The sequence below is a fragment of the Drosophila tropicalis genome, unplaced genomic scaffold (genome assembly GCF_018151085.1).
Source record: "Drosophila tropicalis isolate 14030-0801.00 unplaced genomic scaffold, ASM1815108v1 contig_867, whole genome shotgun sequence".
Lineage (NCBI taxonomy): Eukaryota > Metazoa > Arthropoda > Insecta > Diptera > Drosophilidae > Drosophila > Drosophila tropicalis.
Genome location: NW_027173362.1, coordinates 2,272,087 through 2,296,040, shown reverse-complemented (window position 1 = coordinate 2,296,040; position 23,954 = coordinate 2,272,087). Strand labels below are relative to the sequence as shown.

General features: G+C 37.8%; 2 protein-coding genes across 10 annotated transcripts; one reads left to right on the top strand and one right to left on the bottom strand.

Moving 5' to 3' along the window:
* Positions 1–860: 860 nt before the first annotated feature.
* Positions 861–1,694, bottom strand: LOC137583663 (transmembrane protein 242). Its single transcript, XM_068298752.1, has 3 exons — positions 1,540–1,694; positions 1,237–1,478; positions 861–1,180 (listed from the first exon to the last, which is right to left on the bottom strand). Exons 1-3 carry the CDS (start codon positions 1,613–1,615, stop codon positions 1,049–1,051), a joined length of 450 nt encoding a protein of 149 aa, XP_068154853.1. The 5' UTR covers positions 1,616–1,694; the 3' UTR covers positions 861–1,048.
* A 2,193-nt stretch (positions 1,695–3,887) lies between these two features.
* LOC137583560 (mucin-17) lies at positions 3,888–22,308 on the top strand. 9 transcript variants are annotated; one of them, XM_068298642.1, is made up of 7 exons: positions 3,888–3,954; positions 4,248–4,321; positions 19,531–19,836; positions 20,360–21,167; positions 21,239–21,382; positions 21,470–21,679; positions 21,816–22,308. In XM_068298642.1, exons 3-7 carry the CDS (start codon positions 19,834–19,836, stop codon positions 21,986–21,988), a joined length of 1,338 nt encoding a protein of 445 aa, XP_068154743.1. In that variant the 5' UTR covers positions 3,888–3,954; positions 4,248–4,321; positions 19,531–19,833; the 3' UTR covers positions 21,989–22,308. The 9 variants fall into 9 exon arrangements, with proteins under 9 accessions (XP_068154743.1, XP_068154740.1, XP_068154742.1 ...); XM_068298643.1 differs by lacking the exon at positions 3,888–3,954 and adding an exon at positions 4,008–4,036; XM_068298645.1 differs by lacking the exon at positions 3,888–3,954 and having other exon boundaries at positions 4,262–4,321; positions 19,545–19,836.
* Positions 22,309–23,954: the final 1,646 nt, after the last annotated feature.

Here is a 23,954-nt window from a genome sequence, read left to right as displayed (position 1 = left end):
TTGTTCATCCATTGAAATTCAGATTTATTAACAAATAATTTATAAGTTGTCCTAAAACAGTGCCTTCTAGATTTTAGGAGAAATGTCAAATGAACAAATATCTAACCCTGCAAGAATATAACATAAACGTTTGAATATTAAAAATTAATAAATAAATTTAAGAGTGAAATATTTACATTAGCTATTTCCAGCCAAATAATTAAAATAGCTAAAACGAAGCGCGATAGTGGCAGCACTCTCAAGTGGCAACATTTATTTGTCCATTCTTTTCAAACCGAAATGGACGCGGAAGCCAAGGCGGTTGACTCCATTAAATTAATAATTCGCAGAAGCCTTGGTAGCGAAGCATTAGCTGGAAGGAACCATGATAAGGATGGTAATACAAGCGTGGACTTAAATGATCGCTCCTGCGACAATGTGTCTGACGTTGATCTACATAATGTGACCGCTCAGTTGGAGCAGACACTAAAGCCGGGCCACAGTGACACCAAGAGCCTCTTTAATATCAATATTGCGGAATGTTAGTAAAGTTGTCATTATAATACATCTCTATACACATTTCCACTCATCCTCTTATTTAGTTACTTCAGATTTACCATCGCTGAGTGATGAATTGGCTATATACGAGGACAGGGTGAGAAAGGAGCAACTCAAATGGATTGATTTTGTAGTGAATACATCCAGAAATGGACGCACTAAGAAAGACCCAGAAGGCACTATACAGCTTAACAATGAGCATTTATTATATTTAAACAGTGGACCAAATTTGCAAAATTTCATAAGATCCTCTCTATTATTTATGAATGAAGCAAACCTTTTCACTATTAAAACAGGAAATGTCGAAATAATAAGAGATAATCTACTGCAACATTGTCAAAATGTATTGAATAATAGAAAATCGCAGGCCACAGCCATCAATTTGTCCGGTCGACATGGTTAAGAAGCAATAAGTTTTAGATTACATTGTTGTTTTAAATTTAAATAAAAATCCTTTGTAAATATGTAACAGTTTTTTTCTACAGTCTCCAAATTTGTTAGTTTGTTTACTTTATTCCTTGGCCCAAGCTGCTAAGTATTTCATTAAATCTGTCAAGCCATCAAACTCTGTTCGACTTTGTGGCGGCTCATCTTTAGATAGACGAGGCAAGGCATGACCCATTTTTTGTCGAAATTCTTCAAACTGTGAAACAAGTGAACGTTACATAAAAATAGCATTATATTTCCTCACATACTTACATCTCTGGCTCCGCTCAGTTTCCAAAAGCCATAGCAAAAGGCTCCAGTACCCATAATTGCATATAAGGAACCCCAGCCTAAGGCTCTGAGAGCTAGGGCCGAGCCCTCATCCATCAGTATAAGGCCCTGACGAGTGCCCTGCTGTTGTAGCACCTTACTATCCGATTTCTTGGCTATTGATAACGTCCTAGAAAATCCAAATAGTGCCGAAACACCGCCAACTAAACCCAAGAAGGCAGCAGCTGAAACAGAACCAAAATATACATAAATTCATTCGCAATAAAAACAATCCGCAAGTCACACCTTGAATATTAAATTTCCGCTTCTTTTCGGCCGCTACAGCATCCAGCTTGGCAGCGCTGGCGGCTGGCTCATTCATCTTTTGGCAAAACAATCTATTTCTTCTCTTTTTTTTTTATTATTATTTTTGTTGCCATAATTTTGTGTTACGTATTACGTGTTGCGTTACGTTGCATTACGACATTCCGCAACAAACATATCGTTATCGATAAAAATCGACATTTCGGAGCAAAATCTATCGTTATCGACATTCTGGAGCAAACCTATCGATTTCAAATTTTAAAAAGAACTTGCATTCAGAAAAATAAATTTAATTGTTTCATGAAAATTAATTAAAATTACTACTTACTTGGTACCTATTTGCAAGGCACAGCGATAAACTGAAACAATGCTGACCACAAAATGTAGAAATAATGCGAATGTTAAACCACAGGCAGCAGAAACCTCACTATTTCCACTGATGAGTTCCAACTGTGAAGGGGAAAACGTTCAATATTAATTAAAAAACAAAGCCATACAGCTATGTGGCTAATTAACGCTCACCTGTTGCTGCTGTTGCTCTGGCTGTTGCTGCTCGGCCAGACGATTGAAGTCACGCGACAATCCCACTCCCGAAATGGCCAAAGCCAATGTGCTGCTGGCTATGCAAACCAAACTTAGAGCCAAAAATGCTGTCTGAGTTTTGCGCATGCTAACCACGCCCAGGGAGCCGGTACCAGCGGCTATTAGCCCGGTCCAAATGCCACAGCCGGCCATCGACAAGGCCGCATCGTAAGCAATACGTACGATCGTAGCAATCGTAATAGCCCTAGGACAATTTACAGGGGAAAGGCCGAGCAACATTCATTGCTTTCCCGACGTTGGCGACGTTGCTTGGATGAGGAACTCTTTGTATTTAATGAATTCGGGCGGGCATCGTTGTTTTTTGCTGCACTTTTTGTCTGCTGAGCATCCTGCAGTTGCTGCTTAAACTCCTGATGAATCAATTTAAGCTCCTGTTTTGGCTCCTTTCTTGTATCCTTTTTGAGGTCATCTATCATTGTGGCTGCTGTGAGTTTCAGTGCCGTCAAGGCCTTCTCATCATAGATGGGAATCGAATAGATATGACTTTGGGCATCCTGGCGTGCCTCATCCGATTCGCCAACATTAGAATTTGATGTATCATCCAATGAATGACCACGAATTTCATGAAAGAGACGTTTTCGTAGCAGGTATCTATCATGATCGGTCAGTGCCATTTTAAAGATACAGGAAATCTCTGCCTCTTTTTTAGCTTTTCTTTATTATATATTTTCAGATAAATTATATAAATTATTACTATAAGTGTATGCTTACAGATTTCTCCAAGTGGACCAAGGTATTAAAAAATAGTTTTTCCAATAATATTTTGAATGAAAAATTTAATGTTCGTCTATTTGTTATTGGTGTGTAGGCGGTAGCAAGTGGAGCATGTGTCTCTTTGCCTATGTGGAAAGAGACATGGTTCACAAATGAAGGCCGAGTTCAGATTTTCTGTTAGATACCCCGGCGCGCACAAAATTCAAATAAATTATCGGAGCAAATACCGACTACTTATCGTTATCGACATTGTCGAAGTGAATGTCGTGCTCGGTGCCGCCAATCTTGAATTTGAAGATTGTATAGCATACTTTTAGCCGGGTGGTCGTTTAGCAATTCATTTCGCAGTTAAACTTTTTTTTTATATATTTTTCCAACACAGCCAAAACGTTTTGACATTTTCTTTTGATTAAATAAAGTGATATTTAACAAATATATAAACTATTCAATAGTTTTTTGAGTTCGAGAAACATATTCAAACTATCAAAAAAATCGTAGTAAATTGGATATTAATTGTATTTAAATATATTGAATAGAAATTTGCAATCACAATTTTTAAAAACATTTAAAGGGACCTAGAATCAAACTACAACATTTTTGTGAAAACAAAGTCCAAAAATAATACCTAAATATGTCTAGAAAAAGAATAAAAACAAAGTCGCCATTGTATTCTATTCCACATTTCCGAACAGGTTGTAATAAAAAGAAACCCTTCTGTATTCATCTATTGCTATTTCAAATGTAGTGAATGGCAAAAAGTTACTGAATTTGGCCCTCAGTATTAATTGTTAGTACGATGATTTTAGAAACACTTAATTAATTATTAATTTTACCATTGAAAGTTGCCTAACAAGCCAGTTTCAAAAATTTCAAATTTGCAATTTGCAATCATCAATAATTTTAAATTAAAAAAAGCTTATTGGGTAACATTTTATTGATTGTAAATTGTAAATGATTGCTGGGTGGCCAGTTTTTTAGGAGCTGGTAACACTTTTGGATTTTGTCTCTTTTTCAGTTGCTTGGGCTTTCAAGCAAAGCGTGTCGTGGTCCATTTCGTAGATGTTTTCGTGATGTGATGGTGTAAGTTACAAGCGGATCTTTCAACGCGTTTCGTGAAAAAAAAAACATATAAAGCGAGAAAAATTAAGAAATTCGTAAAAATGTATTAATATTGTAGTTATTAAATTTTTTTTTTGTAGATGTTTTTGTGATGGTGAATGTGACAAACTGTAAAAAATTATAAATCTCAGGAAACAAAAATTAAAAAAAGACCGCTGAGACTACAAAATTGCATTGTTTTACCGCTATTTTTATTTGTTTAACTTTGATTTTACTTTTATTTAACTATGTATTTGTTTCATTTCGTTTTTTAGAAGGCATCTTTTTTTTTGGCAAAAATCTGGAATTTTAGTGAACAGGAAGAGCACGTGGCGAGCAGTCAAAAACGGTAAGCAAGACCAACTTTTTCGCCAAAAAAACGTGCATTTTGTCACGTGTTGCACTTTTTTATGTTTCCGCTCTTCTTTTTTTTTTGTGCTGGGCTTTGAGGTTATGTTTCGAGGCAATTTAATTAAAAAATGCAAATTCTCGGAACCATTTCCATATTCTAATTAAAGAAAACTAAGTAAATAAAAGTGCATTTTTCAATATGCCAATGTAATTTTCACATTTTGTCCGATTTTTTAACACTCATGAATAATCAAATCAATTCTTGCAAATTTTTTTTCATATGAAATGAAAAAAAAAAAAAAAAAAAAAATGAATACCACGAGGTTGTCGACTATTCGTCGTGCCATAACCAAAAACTTAAAGGGAGCAAGAAGTTTTTCGGGGGAAAAGCTAAAGCCGTAAATGTAATAAAAGGCCAGGGAAGACAGAGAGAGAGAGAGCTAATTAAAAATGAAAAAAAGCCTCACCGGCATAAAAAGAACAAAGAAGGAAAATCTTAATTGCCTGTCAAAAAGATTTCTTTATAAGAGTGACCAAAGCGGCAAATGATTAACTTATAAAAAATGTATAGCATACTCTTGAGAGTGCAAAGATGTGAGGGAAGCGTTCGTTGTAATAAAATTATTGTAATTTTTTTGTTAAAAACCTTGATGCAGTTTTAAAAATTACATTATGGTGGAAGCATAAGGAACCTATCTATCCTATTCTCCATACTCTTCCGTTTCGCGTTCTCAGAAAGTAAGGCTTTACTTGCCTGACGTTATTTGATTTGCTAAAAAAGATTTCATAGAATTCACCGAAAGTGAAACAAAAAGCGTATTCAAGTTTTTCATACTGAAATGCGCAAACAAATTAAATAATTTTCCAAAATGGAAAAGTTTCAAGCGTTTCCTGGGTTAGCATCATCCATTCATTTTCCTCGTCTTATCTCACCCTCAGGTTCCACCTCTTTTTAAGTCATAATCAAATACATTCACAAATTTAGCGGAAATTGTGTTTTTGTTTGGTTTGACTTGGCTTTTTTCCCCAACGCGTCTTTTGCATGGGAGTTGAAAAACAAAAGCTGCCAAAAAGCTGGTGAAGGAGTGGAAAAGGGCGGAAGGACGAACGGAAGGAAGGAAGGAAAAACAATTTCAGATTGTTATGCTTGCAGGTTGCTGTTGAGGTGGGACGCGCTCGCGTGTGTGTGTGTGGTTGCTGGATTGAAAATGGGTAAACTACCTGAAAAGAAAAGAAAATAGATAAAGAGAGCAATAGAAAAAGGGGAATCGACAAGGCAAGCTAGATAATTTTTAGACAAGTTGTTGTGGCAGCTTCCCTAGCACCCTCTCCGCCTCACTGCAGTGCTGGCGTGGTCAATCATTTGTCATATTTTTCTCACTTTCACAGGCCATTTGGCGCTTGATTAATGTTTCTAATATTTTCATTTTGTTGTTAAGTGTTTCTATTTGTTGCTAGTGTTTCTCTTATCACAAAACGTAGAATGCAAAAGTTATGCAATCGATTCACAAATTTGCATTTCAATATTCCATTAAAGGAAGATTTATTCCGAATAGGGATATGGATCTATGAGTCAAAATGCTTTGATCAGGGATAGAACTTAAGTTGGATCCGGACAGATATTGGCCGCTTCTTTTGGGTTTTTGAAGACTCTTATTCCATATGTATGCATTAATATATATATCTATTCTACCAGACACATGCTCCGTTAACCCAAATCCAAGGTTTCTTCCTGTCCTACTGTCACTCTAGGACTACACTTAGTGTATGTCTGTGTGTGTTTGGGTGGCGGGTGGCCCAAAAAATATTTTGTGTCTCTGTTCTCGTCTCTTGGCTGGTTGGTATTTTTTTTTTTTATTTTCTTTTGGATATTTCTCATAGTCGTTTCACTGTTGGGTTATTGTTGGCCCACAACATGAAACATTGTGCGAAATGTCGGAAAAAGGTGGAAGAGATGAGGGTGTGGGTGTATCTGGGGACATGAGCACGGACAAGCAAGGCCAACCATCAAGCGTTATCCCTGCGCATCCTTCGCATCCTTTCTTCGACGCTTTGCCTCTATTGCTCTAGCTGTGGCTCTGGCTCTTTCTTTCCTGCTGTCGTTGCCCGTTTTCAGTGTCATTGTTGTGCAGTTTGTGTGCTCAGGCAATTTCGGAAGTATCTCACCTGGTCTTGACGAGGCACACAGGGGGAGGCAGTTAATGGCTAACAGCTTATTGCATAACCCGCAAGCCAATGGCTTGCCTCTGGGCATGGGCATGGGCTAGGGATTAGGCACATGCCCATGTTGATTGCAATTGCATTTCTCGCTCACAGTCAAACGTCCTTGACTTGACTTCATGTGTCCGGGGATTATGAAGAAAATCTACATTTCTGCCCCACTCCCTCCATCTTTGGCCCCCCTTCGCCATTGCTTTGCACGTAAAACTATTAAATGTCATTTACACATCAAGAAGTTTTCAAGGAGTAGTGAAGCCTTTTTTTCCCCCTTTTTCGTGTTAACTTTTCCACTTTGTTGCTCTTTTACTTCCATCTTCAAGTCTATCTCACTCACTCTTTTATTCTATATCTCTGTCTCTCTCTCTCTCAATCTCTGTCGCTGTCTCTCTTTTTTCCCTGCCTGGGAGTCATTCATGTGAAATACTTTCACACACATGGAATGCATCGTCGCCTTACATGATCCAATTCATTAAATGAAAATTATATTTCTCATGATTTAAATTGCATTTTCACACAGGCAACATTTGGGCAAAAGGAATGGAAGGAAGGGCAGCAGGCAAAATGAAGGGAATTTTTGCATTTTCTCCAACGCTTCCTTAAACCCCCCGTAGGACGCTTATGCAGCGTGTGTGTGTGTGTGTGTGTGTGTGTGCGTGTGTGTGTACACTGAATATGCAAGTTGACAAAATTTAAATAATACTATTATAAAACTGGATTAGATTTGATTAACAGAATGAAAAAAAAAACCCAAGTTTAAATTGTAGACAAGAAAAAGTAGAAAGAAAATCTACTCAAAGATTAGGCAGAAGAAAATAGTTAAAGGGACAAACTAAGTACACACTTCTTACACTTATTTTATATTACACATTCTGTGCCGTTTCTCATGTTTCATCTTTGAATTGTTTTTGTTGAAATTCCTTGAAATTTCTATTTGGTTAGAAAGATTTAACATTTACTCAAGTCCTTGCCTTTTTTGTTGGGGAAAATGCCATCTCATGTGCAGTTTTCCGAGAAAATTTGGTAATAAATAATCATTATCTTTGGGCCAATCCCAAAATTTGTATAGCCTCCCTCGCATTATGCCCCAGCATCCCAGCAATTATGCTTTCCCAAGCCATCCTCGTTTTTTGGTTTTTTCGTTTTTGCATAGAGGATATTATGGGCTGGGCTCCTTGGATGTGACAACAAAAATGTTCATCATCATCTTTGGGAAAATTAATTGACCCCCCTCTCCTCTTCATACTTGTAGAAAATTTATTGATCAAGATTATCGACAGACTGATATGAGGCTATGATAGGAGGCAACGATTAAATTGGCTAAATTTGATTCTAAACTAGAAATCCTAACGCCAAGATGGGCGATGGAAAATTCGATGCCAATGCGGCACCAAAACCCACCCCTCTCCAGAAAAAAAAACTCAAGTCAAATCAAGGTTAAAGCCAAATCAAAAAGTCAAGCCAAGTCAAATTGTCAGTTGTTGTTAGTGAAATGGAAATTTCTTGTCATATATTTTATAAAAAAAAAAAAATAAATGAAAAGCACTAAGTCTGAACTAGTCGATATTTTAATACCCTTTCACAATTTTTGTCAAAAGTTTTCTTTTTCAACATTTGAAATCAAATTATTTTATATTAATATTGATTAAACATATAAATATAAATATATTTTTACTTAAGGAGTAATTTTTGGCAACCAACTTGAAAGAAAAAGAGACCACTAGTCACTTGATTGCGAGAGGGAACGAGAGAGAGAGACAGAAGCAGCTGTAGAAAGAGATGAAACAAAGTGCACTTTGGGATTTGCATGCATAAGAAATTTGTGTTTGTTTTCCTTTCATTACTTTACTCTTGATTTCATTGTCAAATTTTTTTTAGACATTATTTTAGTTAATTTGCTTTGGTTTACTTACACTTACAAAGTAAAATCAGTTTAGGACCCAGAACCAAAAATGAACAACAATGTTGGCCAATGTGAGGAGGAACTGAATCAAATGCGTCAACAGATTGCTTTGGCTAACGCCTCCGATATGTTGGCCAAAATAACAAATAAATGCTTTCACACGTGCATCAATAAGCCGGGCTCTGAGCTAGTTGGATCAGAGCAGTCGTGTATCGCACAGTGCATGGATCGTTATCTGGAGTCCTTCAATCTGGTCTCACGTGCCTATGGCCAGCGTTTGCGTAGGGAGACAAGGTACCGGGGAACGCATTGAACTGACCTAAAAAAAATTTGTGTAAATGTAACACGTCACACTCATTGCATTTATTAAAGGTGAAAGTAAACCCATCCTTTTTAGTCACGCCCCATTTCATAGCAATTGGAATTCCCGTAGAGTTTGCTCTCGATTTGTGTGTGCCTGTGCATTAATTATTGATTTCCGCATTGTATCCCTCATTTCCTTTCCTTTTTTCTCTGTATTACCAAGAGATTTTTTGTATTTCTTTGGGAAGAGTGAATTTTTGGTGAGGTCCACATTTATCTCCATTCTCATCCCAACATCTTCCTAAGCAATCACATCAGAAATATGTATATATGTTGGTTTTTAACACTAACACAGATACCTACGGCTAGGACACAGTAAAAAGTCCTGTGTGTGTACTTATTAGCCTTATGCACAGACAGTGGCTTAGATATGTATGGGAAAAGGACTTTAAAATATATTATAATCACAATCCTTTGAAGAGAGAGTTATTGTAAAACAAAAGAGTTCAATTGCAGATTGATTCTAATTTAGGCCTTAGGACCAATTAAGCAAAAGGACAATACTACGCCCATGTTGTGGCATGCAACCAGGAACTCACTTGCTCCCCAAAAACCTACAATAATAAAGGGCAACAGTTGAATTGTTGGCCAACAGAGAAATAAGAGGGGGAAAATGTCAGCCACCCACCAAAAGACAAAAACAAACAAAAAAAAAAAAAGGAATACGGTCCTGTTGCGAATGAAGATGTGGAGGATGTAGTAAACTTGAAACGGGGGTGGGCACGGCTAAACAGCTAGAGAGGGTGGTGGGCAGGGCAGTCACAGGAGAAGGCCAATGTATGTATGTATGTATTTTTTGTGTCGGCCTTTGAATATGTAACAAAACTCACACAGAGATAACGAGCAGACGGAAATAAAACGCATGTAAATATAAGCGATGAATACGTAAAATAGATGAAGCACACCAAAAACGCGTCTGCTGGTTGGTTTGAATATGTAAATTCTGAGATGCCTTTCTTTGAGTTGCGTGTGAGTTGGGGAAAGGCAAAGGCACAGGCACAGGCACTGGCCAAAAACCAACTCTGGAGGGTTAAAAGTGCTAAACGCCACCGCCAACGATGTAAAGGACGAGGAGGACCAAAACCAAGACCAAGACGCGTACGACTTTGACGATGACGTCAAAAAAGCAAGAAAAACAAGTGAAATAAAAGGCTTGTGTAACAATAAAAGGATACAGACAGTTGACATATGTAAAGGCACATCATCCGCATAAGGACGAAATACATATTACATTCATACAAAACATATGTACATACATACATATATAGTCGCGTACATTTTTGGGTTCCTTATTCACTGTTTTTACATCTATTTGTTGCTGTTGTGTGTGTGTGTGTGTGTGTCTGTTTTTGTTTCTGTTTTGGTAGATTTTCGTTTAGTTTTCGTTTTTGTCCTTTTATTTTCGTTTGCCTTTGCCCTTGTCCTTTGTTTCAGAAAGTGCTTTGAGCTCGCCACCCGTCAGTGGGTGGGTTTTGGGTCGGATGCTTTTCGGTGGGTTGAGTGTGTGTTAATGCCCGATGGTTGTCTTGTCACTGTCCTGTCCCACATCTCCCATAGCCGCACTTAATTTGTCGTTTTGTTTAGTTTGGAGTGTAATTTATTTATAAATAAGAGATGTGTTTAAGTCCCCTAGTCCCCCTAATGAGTCTGCTTAAACATAAAAAGAATGTTATATGTACATATATCTACCTGTGCGTTTTATTTTTATTTGTGGCAAATTGCATTTTTTTTTATTAACTTTTTTTAATTTGTATGATTTTTGTTTTGTTCGTTTTTCAGTTTTTTCAAATTGCGCCCGAGTAGTCATTCTGACATTTCAAAGCTATCCACACATATACATATATGGAGTGGTTTAGTTCAAAAGAATTTAAACGAATCTAAAGAACATACAAGACCAACAATGGATCAAAGAGAGATAATTATGGAAGATCAGGGACCCATGACAGATTTTGAGACAGCAGTAGAAATGGGAACAGTGATTGTGATGGAGCCAGTTGACGGTGAGCTGATGCCCATTGTGATAGAAGGCGCATCAGGGCCGCCTCCACCCTTGATACCACTCTTGGTCTCAGCGTCCAAGAAGACCTTCTACCTAAAAACATTCCAAGGACAGTATTGCGAACTACAGCCACAGAAAATTGACTCGATATCTTCAAAGGTGCAGCACCAAGGAGCAATTCCAAAGTCTTCGTCGAAGCGAAGCAGTGTTGAAAAGGGGCCAACAAAGTTTTCTGTGCCAAATGTAATGAAAACAGAACGTCCCGTTGGAGTGCCAGTATTGGGATCAGCTTCCGAGAAACGTATTCCATTTAAACCCATACTACCGCAGAATATTGCTCCAATAAAACCGGAGCCGGAAGAACGTAATGTTATGGAGACAGCAAAGTCAAAGACTGTGCGTTCCCAAATAAGTGTGCCAAAATCCGGATCAATTCCCGAGAGCCGCATGCCATATAAACTTAAACCTTGGCAGCACTTTGCTACAGTAGTAACTGAGCCGGAAGAAACTCGTTCAACGATGCCATCTGCATCCAGTGTGAAACAACGCCATCTAAATTCGAAAACTTTGATGACCAATTCAACTAAAGTTACACCTAAGATTGAAGCAGTGACTATACCAAAGATTACACAAAAATCGGCAATGCCATCGGTAACTAACGGTGTTGGCAAGCAGCTTCCCATTTCTACATGTACTTCTAAGGAGCACCCTTTTACTAATTTTGGAACAATTGGTGGGTACTCTCCAGCTACAACTTCTACTATGGATCCAATAGGTCCTCTCAAGGCACGTAAGTCAAGCATTCAATCTAAGTTGAAAATGAAAAGGGCTTCTGTAGAGCCCCCAATTACATCTTCGAGTGAAGATGAGATGCAGTTCCCACAGAAGCCTCCCGAAAGGACCGTTCAGCGGAAATCTAGAAAACAGAAGTTGCTTGTGCGCCCAGAAGAGGCTCTAGCATCTCCGAATCAACTGATGACACTTGATCCTACACCGCCGACGGCCTCGTTTGGTGGTGCAAAGCGCCATTTACCAAATACATCGAAATTCAAAAAGAAATCCAAAACCACAAAGGCTTTAGTGTCAAGGGCCAATATAGGCGATTTGAAGTCAGACGATGAGTCCATCACTCCATCGATGGCATTGCAAACATATTCACCATCAACATCCAGTGGTTCGATGTCTCAACTATCTACTGGATTATCTTCCGAAAAACGCACAAAAATTCAGGAAAAAAAGAAGACGAGTTCTGTGCCAACCGCAACGGTAACTGGGCCGCCAGTTGCTGTTCCATTAAAAGACTCCAGTTTGCCACCGAAAACTAATCTAGAAAAGGATCAGGCAGCATCTACAGCTTCTTTGGACAAACGCAGTCAGCGGAAGTTGAAAAAACAAATGAAGAAAAAAGCAAAGGCAAACAAGTTACCAGCTACATCTTGTATTCCCAACGCTCAATTGCCAATGGTTTCAATTGCGACTTCGGCTGCGTCCGTAACATCAACAACAAACACTTTTACTTCATATAAACTAATGAAGTGCCCCTGTACTGCGAATATGCCAGCAGAACTACCGTTAGTTACAACTCCGATGACAGTCCAAGCAATCCCACAGACGTTGACTTTGCCCGTGGCTCCAAAAGTGGAACAGCCACTGACTCCAAAAGGGCAACTGCCAATAGCTCCAATAGGGCAACTGCCAATGGCTCTGCCCCCAAGAACTTGCGTTGCAAATCCTCAACCAATAGTTGCACCAATTCCTGAGGAGTATACTCTATTCCAGCCATCAGACTGGCAAATGTCTATGTCAACTGCACAGGACCTAGAACTGTCGACAGATCCCTTTTATATGTCCGTGCCCATGATGACAGAGCCACCTCTTTTATTAATGGCACCTATGCCGGAAACTTCTCCAATTCAGGAGCCATATGGCAATAATGATGGGATGCCAAATGAAGATGAAGATCCCACCAACACAGGTAACGCCAATGAAAGCTTCGGTGTAATTGATGCCATGTTCTCTTCAACTGCTTCCAGTCATAATATTTTAAACCAAATGTGCAACAATGCCATTTCATCGGAGAACATTGTGAGTTGATTGATTACTAGTCTTGGGACTCCAGTTCATAAAAGATAGTTTATTTATTGCTTTTTGTTTCATTTCTTTATTTCATCTTATATATATATATTTTTTTACTCTTTTTCTTTTACAAGAGTCCGGAGATTTTGGACCAAATTGCTGACCTCCTCTAACGATACAGACAGCATAGCTACCCAGCACAGTTTTTCATCTTTTTCATCTAATTAAATTTTAAGTCATTTAGTCGTAGATTTTTGAATACCAAACTGTTTAAACAACAAGTTCCTTTTATACTTCTCGAATCTAGAGAGTGTACCAAAAATATGAAATACTCTATTATAATTTTGTTACTTGCCTTGAAAATGAAATAAAGGAAAAATTTGAATTTGAACTTTCCTTTAAAAACTTTTTGAACATGTATTTTCTGTATCAGTTTGTTTAGAGACCTTTATATGTAAGTAGAGGCTTTAAGAAATAACAAAAAGAAAGAAAAAAAAGAAAGTAAGGAACTCTTGATATTTAGTCACTCGGTCATATCCCAAAGCCCCTCAGCTTCAGAATGTTTTCTCAACTGATTGCCATGTTCAATCGAAGTCATCACAAAGTTTTTGCCATGTTCTCCCTCTCTAAGAAGGCAAAAAAGTTTACTTCAAACTTTTCATTTTCTCCTTTGGCCTTTTGGGCCAAACTAATTGTTTGAAAGTCCACAGAATAGTTAGTTGGCATTCCGTTCTGTTCCCCAATGCATTGCCAATTGAGTTGAACAAAATGCACATTTCTTTTGTTAGATTTTATTTGAAATTTTAATGCAATTGAATGAGGGTCAGATACACACACACACAAACTGAGAGTGTGTCGCAAACAGGTGACATCCTATATATGAGTAGTCAACAAAGGGAACGTCATTAACCACACACATTCATTTTGCACACCCATTTCACATTTTGCAAATATTTTACCCTTTAATGAGTATGCTAAACTGACCGCAGCTTTTGTAATTACTAAATCCCTTTGCATTCCTTCCATTATCCCGACCACAAGCCATGCACATACATACATTCCCATCAACTGAATGAATATGAAATTCATTTAGCACGGTTTTATGTAAATATGCATACTTATTTCTGGAAATATATGTATACGAATATGCAAGTTTTAATTTTGCTTTTGCGTCAGGCTCTGCAAAACGACTCATTTAGATAAACAAGTTTACCGACATCCTTTTTAATAGGCTCACAAGTTCATTTACTTGTTCAGTTCCGCATAGCACTCATCCAATTGTTTTCTAGGGATCTTAGTGAGTCGTAGAAGTAGGGATTCGGTGAGTGAACAAGTGAGTGATAGAAAAGTGAGTTGTCCTATTTTGGTGACTTACAAGTGAATATATACTACTCTGGATTAATGGAATCGATAGTCGAAGCTAAACTTTAACAAGAGAATTCTCTTTTTTTTCGATATTAAGCAGAAAGGGTTAATAGTGTCATTTTCTAAAGGGTTCACTTAATTTCTTCACCGAATAAGACCCAAAAATTGCAATCCAATATTGAAATTTTTCTTGGTAACTTCTCTTTCTTAACCACATACAAAACCTTTAAAGCTTAAAGTTTCATGTGATTGATATTTTCTGCTTGCCAAGCAACTTCCAATCAGCTGGATACAAATTTGAAAACTGCTTTAAAACCCAATTGAGGTTTATAAAACCGGGAGATCCAAACAGTTTAAGAGAATTTTACTTTAAAATAATTGAAAAAATTTAAAAAATTCAGTAGTTTTGCCATTTAAAGTGGCCAGAAATACAATAGCTTTAAATATTTCCGGATCGTGAATGAAAATATTATTTATGAATAATTTTTAGATATGATCAAAGTTCATAATTTGGTTAATTCTTCACAAATACTTCTTCAATTTGATGTGCCTAAATTTTATCCTGATAGGTTTTTCAAGTAATTTCTGAGAAATACTTCCTTTAGCGGTTTAACATTGTTACATAATCAATGATCTTCAATAAATTAAGTTGTAAATGAGGCATTTCTTTCAGTTATTTCTATTAAAAATGTATAAATTTGGCAAATTTATTTGAAAACGAAAGGGAGAGCAGATATCAGTTTCGATTTCGAATCGAAAACAAAAACGGGTTAGGATACTTATTATTAAAATTGTATGCACATAAGGTGGTGGGAGGACTTTTCTTCAGGCGAGAATGGATCTTCAATCCAGTTTGTCTTTGGACCACATGAATCCTTTGGTTATCACAACTCTATGAAAGCTTTCGACTTTTATTTATTATTCATATAGGAATAGTTTCAATGGTATACGTATCACGTACCTATACATACTTGTTTATGCACACAGGACTCACGCCCCCCGAAACACGTGGTATCCTGTTAGCTTGGAGGCAGCGTGACTGTACCCTCTGGGAGTATGTGTGTGTGTGCCGTTTTCGATATCTGTAAATTTTATTTGCTTTTCGTTTGAGTTGTTAAAATTTTATTACTAACCGAAAACATCATCAGCAGCGGCAGCAAAAACAAAAACATTTACGTGTTGCAATGCTGCAGAAAGCCCGTCAATGTGGGCGTGTCAAAGGACATACATATATATATACATAGCTCCGCCCCGCATAAGTTTTTTTTCTTTCGTGAGGATGGACGTGGGTGTTATTGGAGGACAGGCACCTCAATTTGTTGGTTTCTCTGTCTGTCTGTCTGTCTGTCCATTCGTTTGTTTGTTTGTTTGTTTGCTCATTCGTTTGTGTGATTTATGCGCTTGAAATGCGTAAACTTTTCTCTTCTCGCATATGTTTTTTTTTTTTGTTATTCGCTTAATATTTGTATTTCAGTTTGAGTTTTATGGAAACGACTCCAACAGCTGAGCACAACGGACACCAATGAAAAAAGGAATAAAAAAAAAAAGATAACCAAAAACTGCAAATTGATTTATTGAGTCTGCGGTCCAACACGCCCATTGCCACCCCTTGGGGCACCTTTCCTACACTGAATCTTCCCTCAACCGCAAAACATAAAGTCACAACTGAACAATAAAAACAGAAGAGGAAAAGTCGAAAAAGCTGGGGGGGAAATTGTGCATTTACCACAAATTTTTGAATAACACTTCCCACAAATGAATGGCACTTAAAAATTTAATTTTGTTTACAATCAAAAAGTTATAGCCTCGTCATTTTAGAATTGGAAATTGACTTGGGCTAAATTTATTATCAACAAAAGTTTTGTTTAGTAATTCCCCATATTTAGTAAGCAGTTGGATCTATTTCAAATAGTCAAAAGGACATTAGATAAAATAGTGTAAAAAGTGTATTCGCTAAATGTTTCATAGCAAATAAGGGAATTTAGGAATGTGTTGGGTGTTTGCCCCCAAATGTAGGCAATATGCAGTCATCAGTCGAAAAGCCTTTTGGAAAAGGTATCTAAAGGGCTAAGACCATCCAAAGGAATGTTTCAAACGATGTCTGCCTAGACAGATTTCTTTCATTTCATGTTCAGTACTAAATCAGATTAGTTAGCTAATCTGGATTCCAGTTGATTAGGAGTAATTCTTTTTGCAATTCTAATAGTAAGAGTTTTTAGCAATGCCCATGCTTGTTCTCATATTGATATTGTATCAGAGTTATCCTTAAGTACAATTAAAATCTATCTGAAATTTGAAATGTTCTTTCAAACTTGATTTCGGAGTAGTTTATGCTCGCTCCTCTTTCCAATTCTCGTTCACAATCCTCAAAGGATATACCCCACACACACACACACACACACACACACACACACACACACACACATGCACATGCACAGCAGAATCTATTAAAAACTTTGCCTATTAGCAGCGCGTGTAGTGAATATACTGTGCATTTCATTTATCAAATGTTGATTACTTACTTGGTGAGGGGGAAGTATGTATGTGGGGATGGCAGTGGAAAGTGGGTGATATACCCAAGACCACCCATGGCCTACTCATTGAAAAGTTTTGCTTCCATCTCCCCGCGCTTCGTGTCTACAAATTGGAACTTCCGGCTAATAAAGAAGCAAACTAACGTTGACAAAGTTATGCAAAGCGCATTTGTTAAAGCACATACATTGACAAGGGGCGGATTGGTGGCGGTTGGGGGAGGAGCTTGATGGCCCGGGTATGCGTGGCGGAAGGGCAGTAAGGGAGGTAAGCTCACTTGGAGTTTTTTGTGTCTTCATTTATTTCATGTCACAAAACTTTCCGGAGTACAAAAAAAAAAGAATGTGAAAAATAAAAATGTTTGGAAATTTCAAGGAGAATTTCATTTTTCTTTTTCGCTTTCACTTGGTGGGAATTTTTTTGTGCTTAGAATGCAAATGAGAATGTGGTCTAAAGAGGAAAAAAAGATGATGGCGAGTTTTGTGGAGAAATTTAAAAAACTGAAATTACTTGGCTGCAGTTTAAAAATATGCTGCATCCCCTCACACTTTAGCTCCGTTTCTCCTCCTCTCTTTCTCTCTCTCCCTCTTATTCACTCACTCCTTTCACACTGGCAGTGTCCTTGCTCGGTGTTTTTGCTTGGTGTTGGTGGCACTTCCTTTTGGTCATTTATTCTGCGGTGGCTTTGCAACAGTTTTCCCAGGCATCAGCAGCATGTAGGCTTCCTTCCTTCCTGTAGTCGCTGTCCCAGTCTCTGTTCAGTGTCCTGCGGCTGCGAAATGAAATATGCTAAAAATTCACACACACACACACACACAAGCAATTGAAATGCAATTTAAAGGGCAGTGGATAAAAAGGATATACGGTCCTGAGAGGCCATGTCCTAGCCATTTACTTTTCACTTCTCTTTGACCGCCCAAGGTGATAATCGGATAAATGTAAGGTAAAAATGTTCAATCGAAAAAACACAAGTGAACATTTTCTTCACCTGCTCGTCGACCACATTTTCTTAAAGTCGCCCACGAGCAAGTGAAAGGAAATTTATTGAAACTTACACTCGATTCAGTTGTGAAGACGGATCAAAACTGGTGCCATCGATAAATATCGAACTGATATTTACTTACTACATTGAAAATCTTGACTTTTCTCTTCTCAATCTAAAATCCTAATGCCTCATGACCAACCCGCGTTTTATGCCATGTTATAGGGTTTTGTCGTTTTTAAGTTTTTTTTTATTATTTTATATACCTTTTCTTTGAAATTTTAGATCATAGTAACCCAAGATATGAAGTACTTTGCCTTTACTCAGTTGCCTTCAGTTAGTATTTCAATCGTTTCGATTTGAGTAGGTCACAGACACAAAAATTTGGATTTAGATTTTGGATTTTTTTTTTTTTTTTTTGGATTATTTTTAAAATTTTTTTTATCAAAATTCACAATGGCCAAAAACACAGTTTGTTCCAAGGAATTGAATTCCCGGGTCAGGGCACTCATTGAAAAATACGAAGCAATGCAAAAACCAGCAAAACCTGAGAAGGACAATCACTTGGAGAAACAAACCAGCAAGGAAGTCACACACGGAGATGGTCAGGTGGCCCAGGCAGTGGCCAAGTTGGAGGGAAACACCAGCCTGCAGAGCAGTAAAAGTTCCAAAAGCTTCTCTACAGAGGACAATTTAATGAAGGGCTTTCCGCTGGACGAGATCATAGAACGTCTGCTCTTCCACAATCCGTGTTTGATGTTCAAGTTCAAGAATCCATCATTCAGTAGCAATGAAAGCAAATATAAAGGGGACAAGGTTTTTTTCAAAGTCCTCTTGACCCCTCCCATGCGATCGGAACTAAAGAAGAAGATACATCAAAATGGAGGCTTGGGCGGCCTCAATTTACATACGTATTTATACATGGAATTCTTCTTACTTGTCAAACCCAAAAGGGAGAATCCTCTAAAGACCACAACAACAAGGATTTTTATGTGCAACATACTCCCAGTTGCTTGTGGTGATGGCCAAAAACGTAAAAGTCAAAAATCTGCTATAAAATTTAAAACCCAAATTCTGTATTGCTCTTTACAAAGGAAAAGACTCAATCTTGGTACTGTCTGTTTGAGAAATTTCAACAGGGACCATATTTAGGTTCAAACGAATCGTACAACAAACACAATCAACCGAATAAATAACAAATTTGTATTAATAGTCAGTTATTAGTTAGTTTTGTGTAAGCTTTGAGCCACTTTAAATTGTTTAGTCATTTAATTATGAAATGCACAGCCAATTGTACATGAATGCGCTGACTATATGTAATTACATGCGTCTTTTGATTGATTCACTTCCGTGCATCTGACGCCCCCCGGCCGCCTTTGTTCTTGTTCTCATCCTTCTGTAGCAAGATTTGATGAAATCGAAACGGCTCATTAGTGGCCGTGCCGCCTCATTATTAACCTGTGGTGTGTGAGTGATCCATGGTCAAGTTAGGGGTCGGTAGGTGGGTCGATAGGTCGGTCGTTAGTCTGAAATTAGAAACGTGCCAATTCATTCGACTTCCATCTGCTATCCCTTTCCATTTCGAACAATCCCATTCCATGCATACATACATACACGCATACATCAATTGCATGCACACAAGCGGCCAATTCCAATTGCATTGCAATGTGAAATTGCTTAATTAACATTTCTCTAATTCTCTGGACCACCCTCTATATATACTCGCTCTCCCCCTTCCTCTCTGTGTTTGTCTTTATCTCTCTGTTTTAGGTTGGCATCAGCAGCAATGGCCAATTAGAAAATTTGAATATTCAGGCAGCAGGACGCAGCGAAAAGCAACAAAAACAAAAAGTAAAAAGGCAAATTTAAACCAACATTAAAAATAAAACACACACAAAGAGGAACGGAGAAACGGCAACCAATTCAGTCGGCCGTTGGGTTTTAATACTTTAAGTCTCAAACGCGAATTGCTGAAGCAAACAAAAGGCCGCCACATTGGAAGGAAAACGGCTTTTTACGGCAGTTAATAAATTTTTAACTGGTTCAACAATTGCCCGTGAATTAAGGCAGCTAATGGTAAGTTTTTCTTTTTAACATTTTCATACCATTTCAAAGAACTAAAATATCTTAACTTTTATCTACAAAAAAATTTCAACTAAACAATCTTTTTTAATATTATCATGTTTGAAAATTAAAGTAAACCCTTTGCAAAAAATTATCTATTTCATTCAAATTTCTTAATGATATCTAGAGAAGACCCAGTATTATGGCAAATTTCCGGGTTAACCGCGTAAAGTACGATAGTACCACAAATCTTTCAGAATCGGTTTTCTAAGTTCTCAGGAGCCCTCCTGAGGCTCACATCTATTAATCTGGCCTTGAGTGTAGCTCTCATAGTGACTTTTATCATAAAGAACCGATTGTTTTGTTTTATACAGGGTTTCACTTTAAATCATGCACGTGATTGATTCGTTTGTTGTCCAACATGGCGTATGAGCTATAAAATTACTAAATAGCAAACTAAAATGTAGCTTTTTATTAATTTCATTTGAATAAACAGTTTGGACTTACTTTTCTATTGCTTTTGCCAATGTTGCAGACGAGAAACGCGGCAGTTAGTGGCGATGAACCCGACGAGGAGCAGCAACAGCAGCAGACAACATCAGGAACCATGGAGGATGGTGAAACTTTGGGGTCAGCGCCAGCAGAAGATGAAGAAAAGGAGATGGAGGAGACGGAGACTCAGCAGCAGCAGCAGCAGCAACACACAATTGAGCAGAAGGCAACAAAGTCGCTTCAGTTGCAGCGACGTCAAAGACAACGCAAAAAAGTGACCACACAGCAACCGCAACACCAGCAGCAACGAAAACAAAAGCAAAAGCAACAACATCAACAACAACAACGAACTACTACTACTACTGGTCGTGCCACATCCGATGCGGAAACAGATGACTCCAGCTCTTGCGGTGATGATGATGCTGATGAGAATGTCGATGTGGATGGCGAACAAGTAAACGGTGGACCAGCATCTAGGGTTACACGGGTCAGTTACGCACAAAGGAATTTGCTCAATGAGCAGGTATTCTATCGGGATAATAAAGAAGATGATGACGGCGAGGCATATGACTATGATGACGACGAGGACGATGAAGAGGATGACGACGACGACGAGGACGATGAAAATGAAAATGATGAGCAGCTGGAGGCTGATGTCTATGACGAATCTGCCAGGCCATATGCCCCGGATGGTCGTTCCAAGTCAAAGTTAAGTGTGGGAAATTTGCGTAATAAACGCAAAACGAAAACACGACAATTCTCCAAACGAGGCAATAATGAGACAGGAAATGAATCGGAAGCCACAGATGCCATGGATAAACGTCGATGCATTTCAAAGGGGCAGATGAGAGGTGAATCTCTAAACTAATTAGACTGCATGTATGTAAGTGTGCTCATATCTCTGTGTATGCTCTTTTTTTAGAGTTCCGTGAGGCCTTTCGCCTATTTGATAAGGATGGCGACGGCTGCATAACCAAGGAGGAATTGGGCACAGTTATGCGTTCGCTAGGACAATTTGCTCGTGTCGAGGAGCTTCAGGAGATGCTTCAGGAGATTGATGTGGATGGTGGGTATGGGTGGTGATAATTGATTCCAAAACTCTCTCTGTCTTTATCTGTCACTTACATTCTCTCTTCGTCTCGTCCAACTCTAGGGGACGGAAATGTTAGTTTCGAGGAATTTGTAGACATACTTTCGAATATGACTTACGAGGATAAATCGGGTCTGTCCTCGGCCGACCAGGAAGAGCGTGAACTACGTGATGCCTTTCGTGTATTTGATAAGCACAATCGTGGCTATATAACTGCCTCCGATTTGAGAGCTGTCCTGCAGTGCCTCGGCGAGGATCTGGATGAGGAGGACAGTGAGTAGACAACAAAAATTTAATCCTCTTCCATTTTTCTGTTGCTATGTGTCTTTGACAATCCCTGTTTGTTTTTATCCCTGATTCCTTTCTGATGATTTTCATTGGTGTGTCATTTCCTGCTCTCTGACTTTAGTCGAGGATATGATCAAAGAGGTGGATGTGGATGGTGATGGTCGCATTGATTTCTATGAGTTTGTTCATGCATTGGGCGAGCCGGAAGACTCCCAGGAGAATGATGATGAGGAGGAAAACACCACATCGCCGTTGCCTACACCCAAGTCAGCGATTTCCCTTAGCTATGATTGAAGGCTATTCCAATTGAGCACAAAACAAAAACGCATTGAATTAATCAAAAAATGAATCTAATGAAAGCAAAAACAATTTAACAAATAACGTACGAGTACTTTATCAGTATTAATGCATACCACATAATTATAATACATAATATTACTTAGATTTCTTAAAAACTTTTAAAATATTCATCTTAAAGCAAAAATTTACAAAAAACTTAAATCAAACTAGAAATCAAAAATCAAATCTTTACTAATTAATTATAATACGGACTTTGACTATATACAAATACAAGCATTAAAATTACAAAATATACTTATAAATAAATAAATATATATATATAGAGAGAATTACACCAAATTAATTTAATTTAATAATTATAATAATATAATAATAAAACAAACAAAGCAAATTAAAAATCTATTTTCAAACATATCATTAAAATGCGCCTCGTCTCTATCTCTGTAAATGTGTTTGACTCTCCTAGAATTTTAGAATCTCACGCAATGAAAAAGTAATTATTTTAATTAAACAAATATTTGCTCAAATTGTTTCTTTTTCTGTTCTTCGTTTTTTTTTTTCGTTTTCGTTTTTGAATACAAAACACCACAAAAAGAAACAAATTGCTAATAAATTTAAATATGAAATTCTAAATACTAAAAATTCTGTGTTTGTATTTTGTTTCTTAAATTTCAAGTACCAAGAGTATTTTTCTGTCCACTTTTCCACATTAAACATTTTAAAAGACAATTTGCGGGACCGAAATGTGTTTAAGTGCCTAAACACCATATTTTGGTTGCGTAATGCAGCAAAAAAAAAAAAAAGGACTTAAAAGTGTGGTGAAAATGTCGGCAATTAATTTAATTTTATGAATATGTTCGTGTTGCTGTTTCTAAATTAACATTATAATTGTGTGTCTGTGTCTCTTCGCTTCGTTCGGTGTGTTTGTTGGCCGAGAGAAGAGTCATTAGGCCCAAAAAAGTAGGCAACATTTTGTGTGTGTTGTCGGTCAGTCATGCTTAAAGGAAGAGCAGAGCAAATAAACAAAGGCAACAAACAGGAAGCAACCGCCCCACACCGCCCACTCATCGGGGAATCCTTTTTGCAGTCATTTTACCATTTGTTCATCCTTCTGTGGTCAGCAGCCAAAACATGGGGGTACTAGAATGTACAACTTGGTTAAAGCTGCGTAGGCACAAAGTTACATTAATGGTCATGTAAACGACGCAACTCAAGTGTGTGCCGACTACACACACACACGCACTTAAATTATGATGGGTTGAGAAGATAGGGTGACAGATAGAAAAGCAAGCAAGCAAGGGGCAGTGACAAAAAGGGATTGTAATACACTGACGAACAGACAGACAGACAGACTGGCAGAGAGACAGTTAGACACTTGAAGAGCGGTTGCTACTACTGTCGTCCAGTGGGGTCTTAACGAGCTGGCAATGTTGTTGGCAACTTGGTTTTGCGGTGCTTAGCGCTTTGTCAAGGGTTCGACCCAATCCTGTTCCCTCTCCACCCACACTCTGCCTCTCTTATTTTGCCATTTGTCTCATTGTCCTTTTGTCCTTTCGTTAAATGTGGCTTTAGTTGTAATTTGAAATAAAATCAAAATGAAAATACATATATTTTAAATGAGTTTTTTTATAAGACTTTTTAAAAATGTCAAATAATATATAACATTTTTATATGTATGTATATTCCAATGTGTGGACAGTTGGCTAAGAGGTCCTCCCTGAAGTGAAGTTGTGGCAAATAATCTATTTCGCAATTTCAATCTGCTTAGAGAATTTTTCGAATCTCTGTAAAAATTCCGCCAGCAATCACATTGATTGTTTCAAGTGGCGCCGCCTTCTTTGCTTTCATTTATGTTCCTTTAGCTCTTCACTCTGCATCCTTCATCCTTTAGACCTTCAGTTGTCCGGGCACTTCTGCTGTTGTCATGACTGTCAATTTGTCACACAATCAAGCGGCTGCT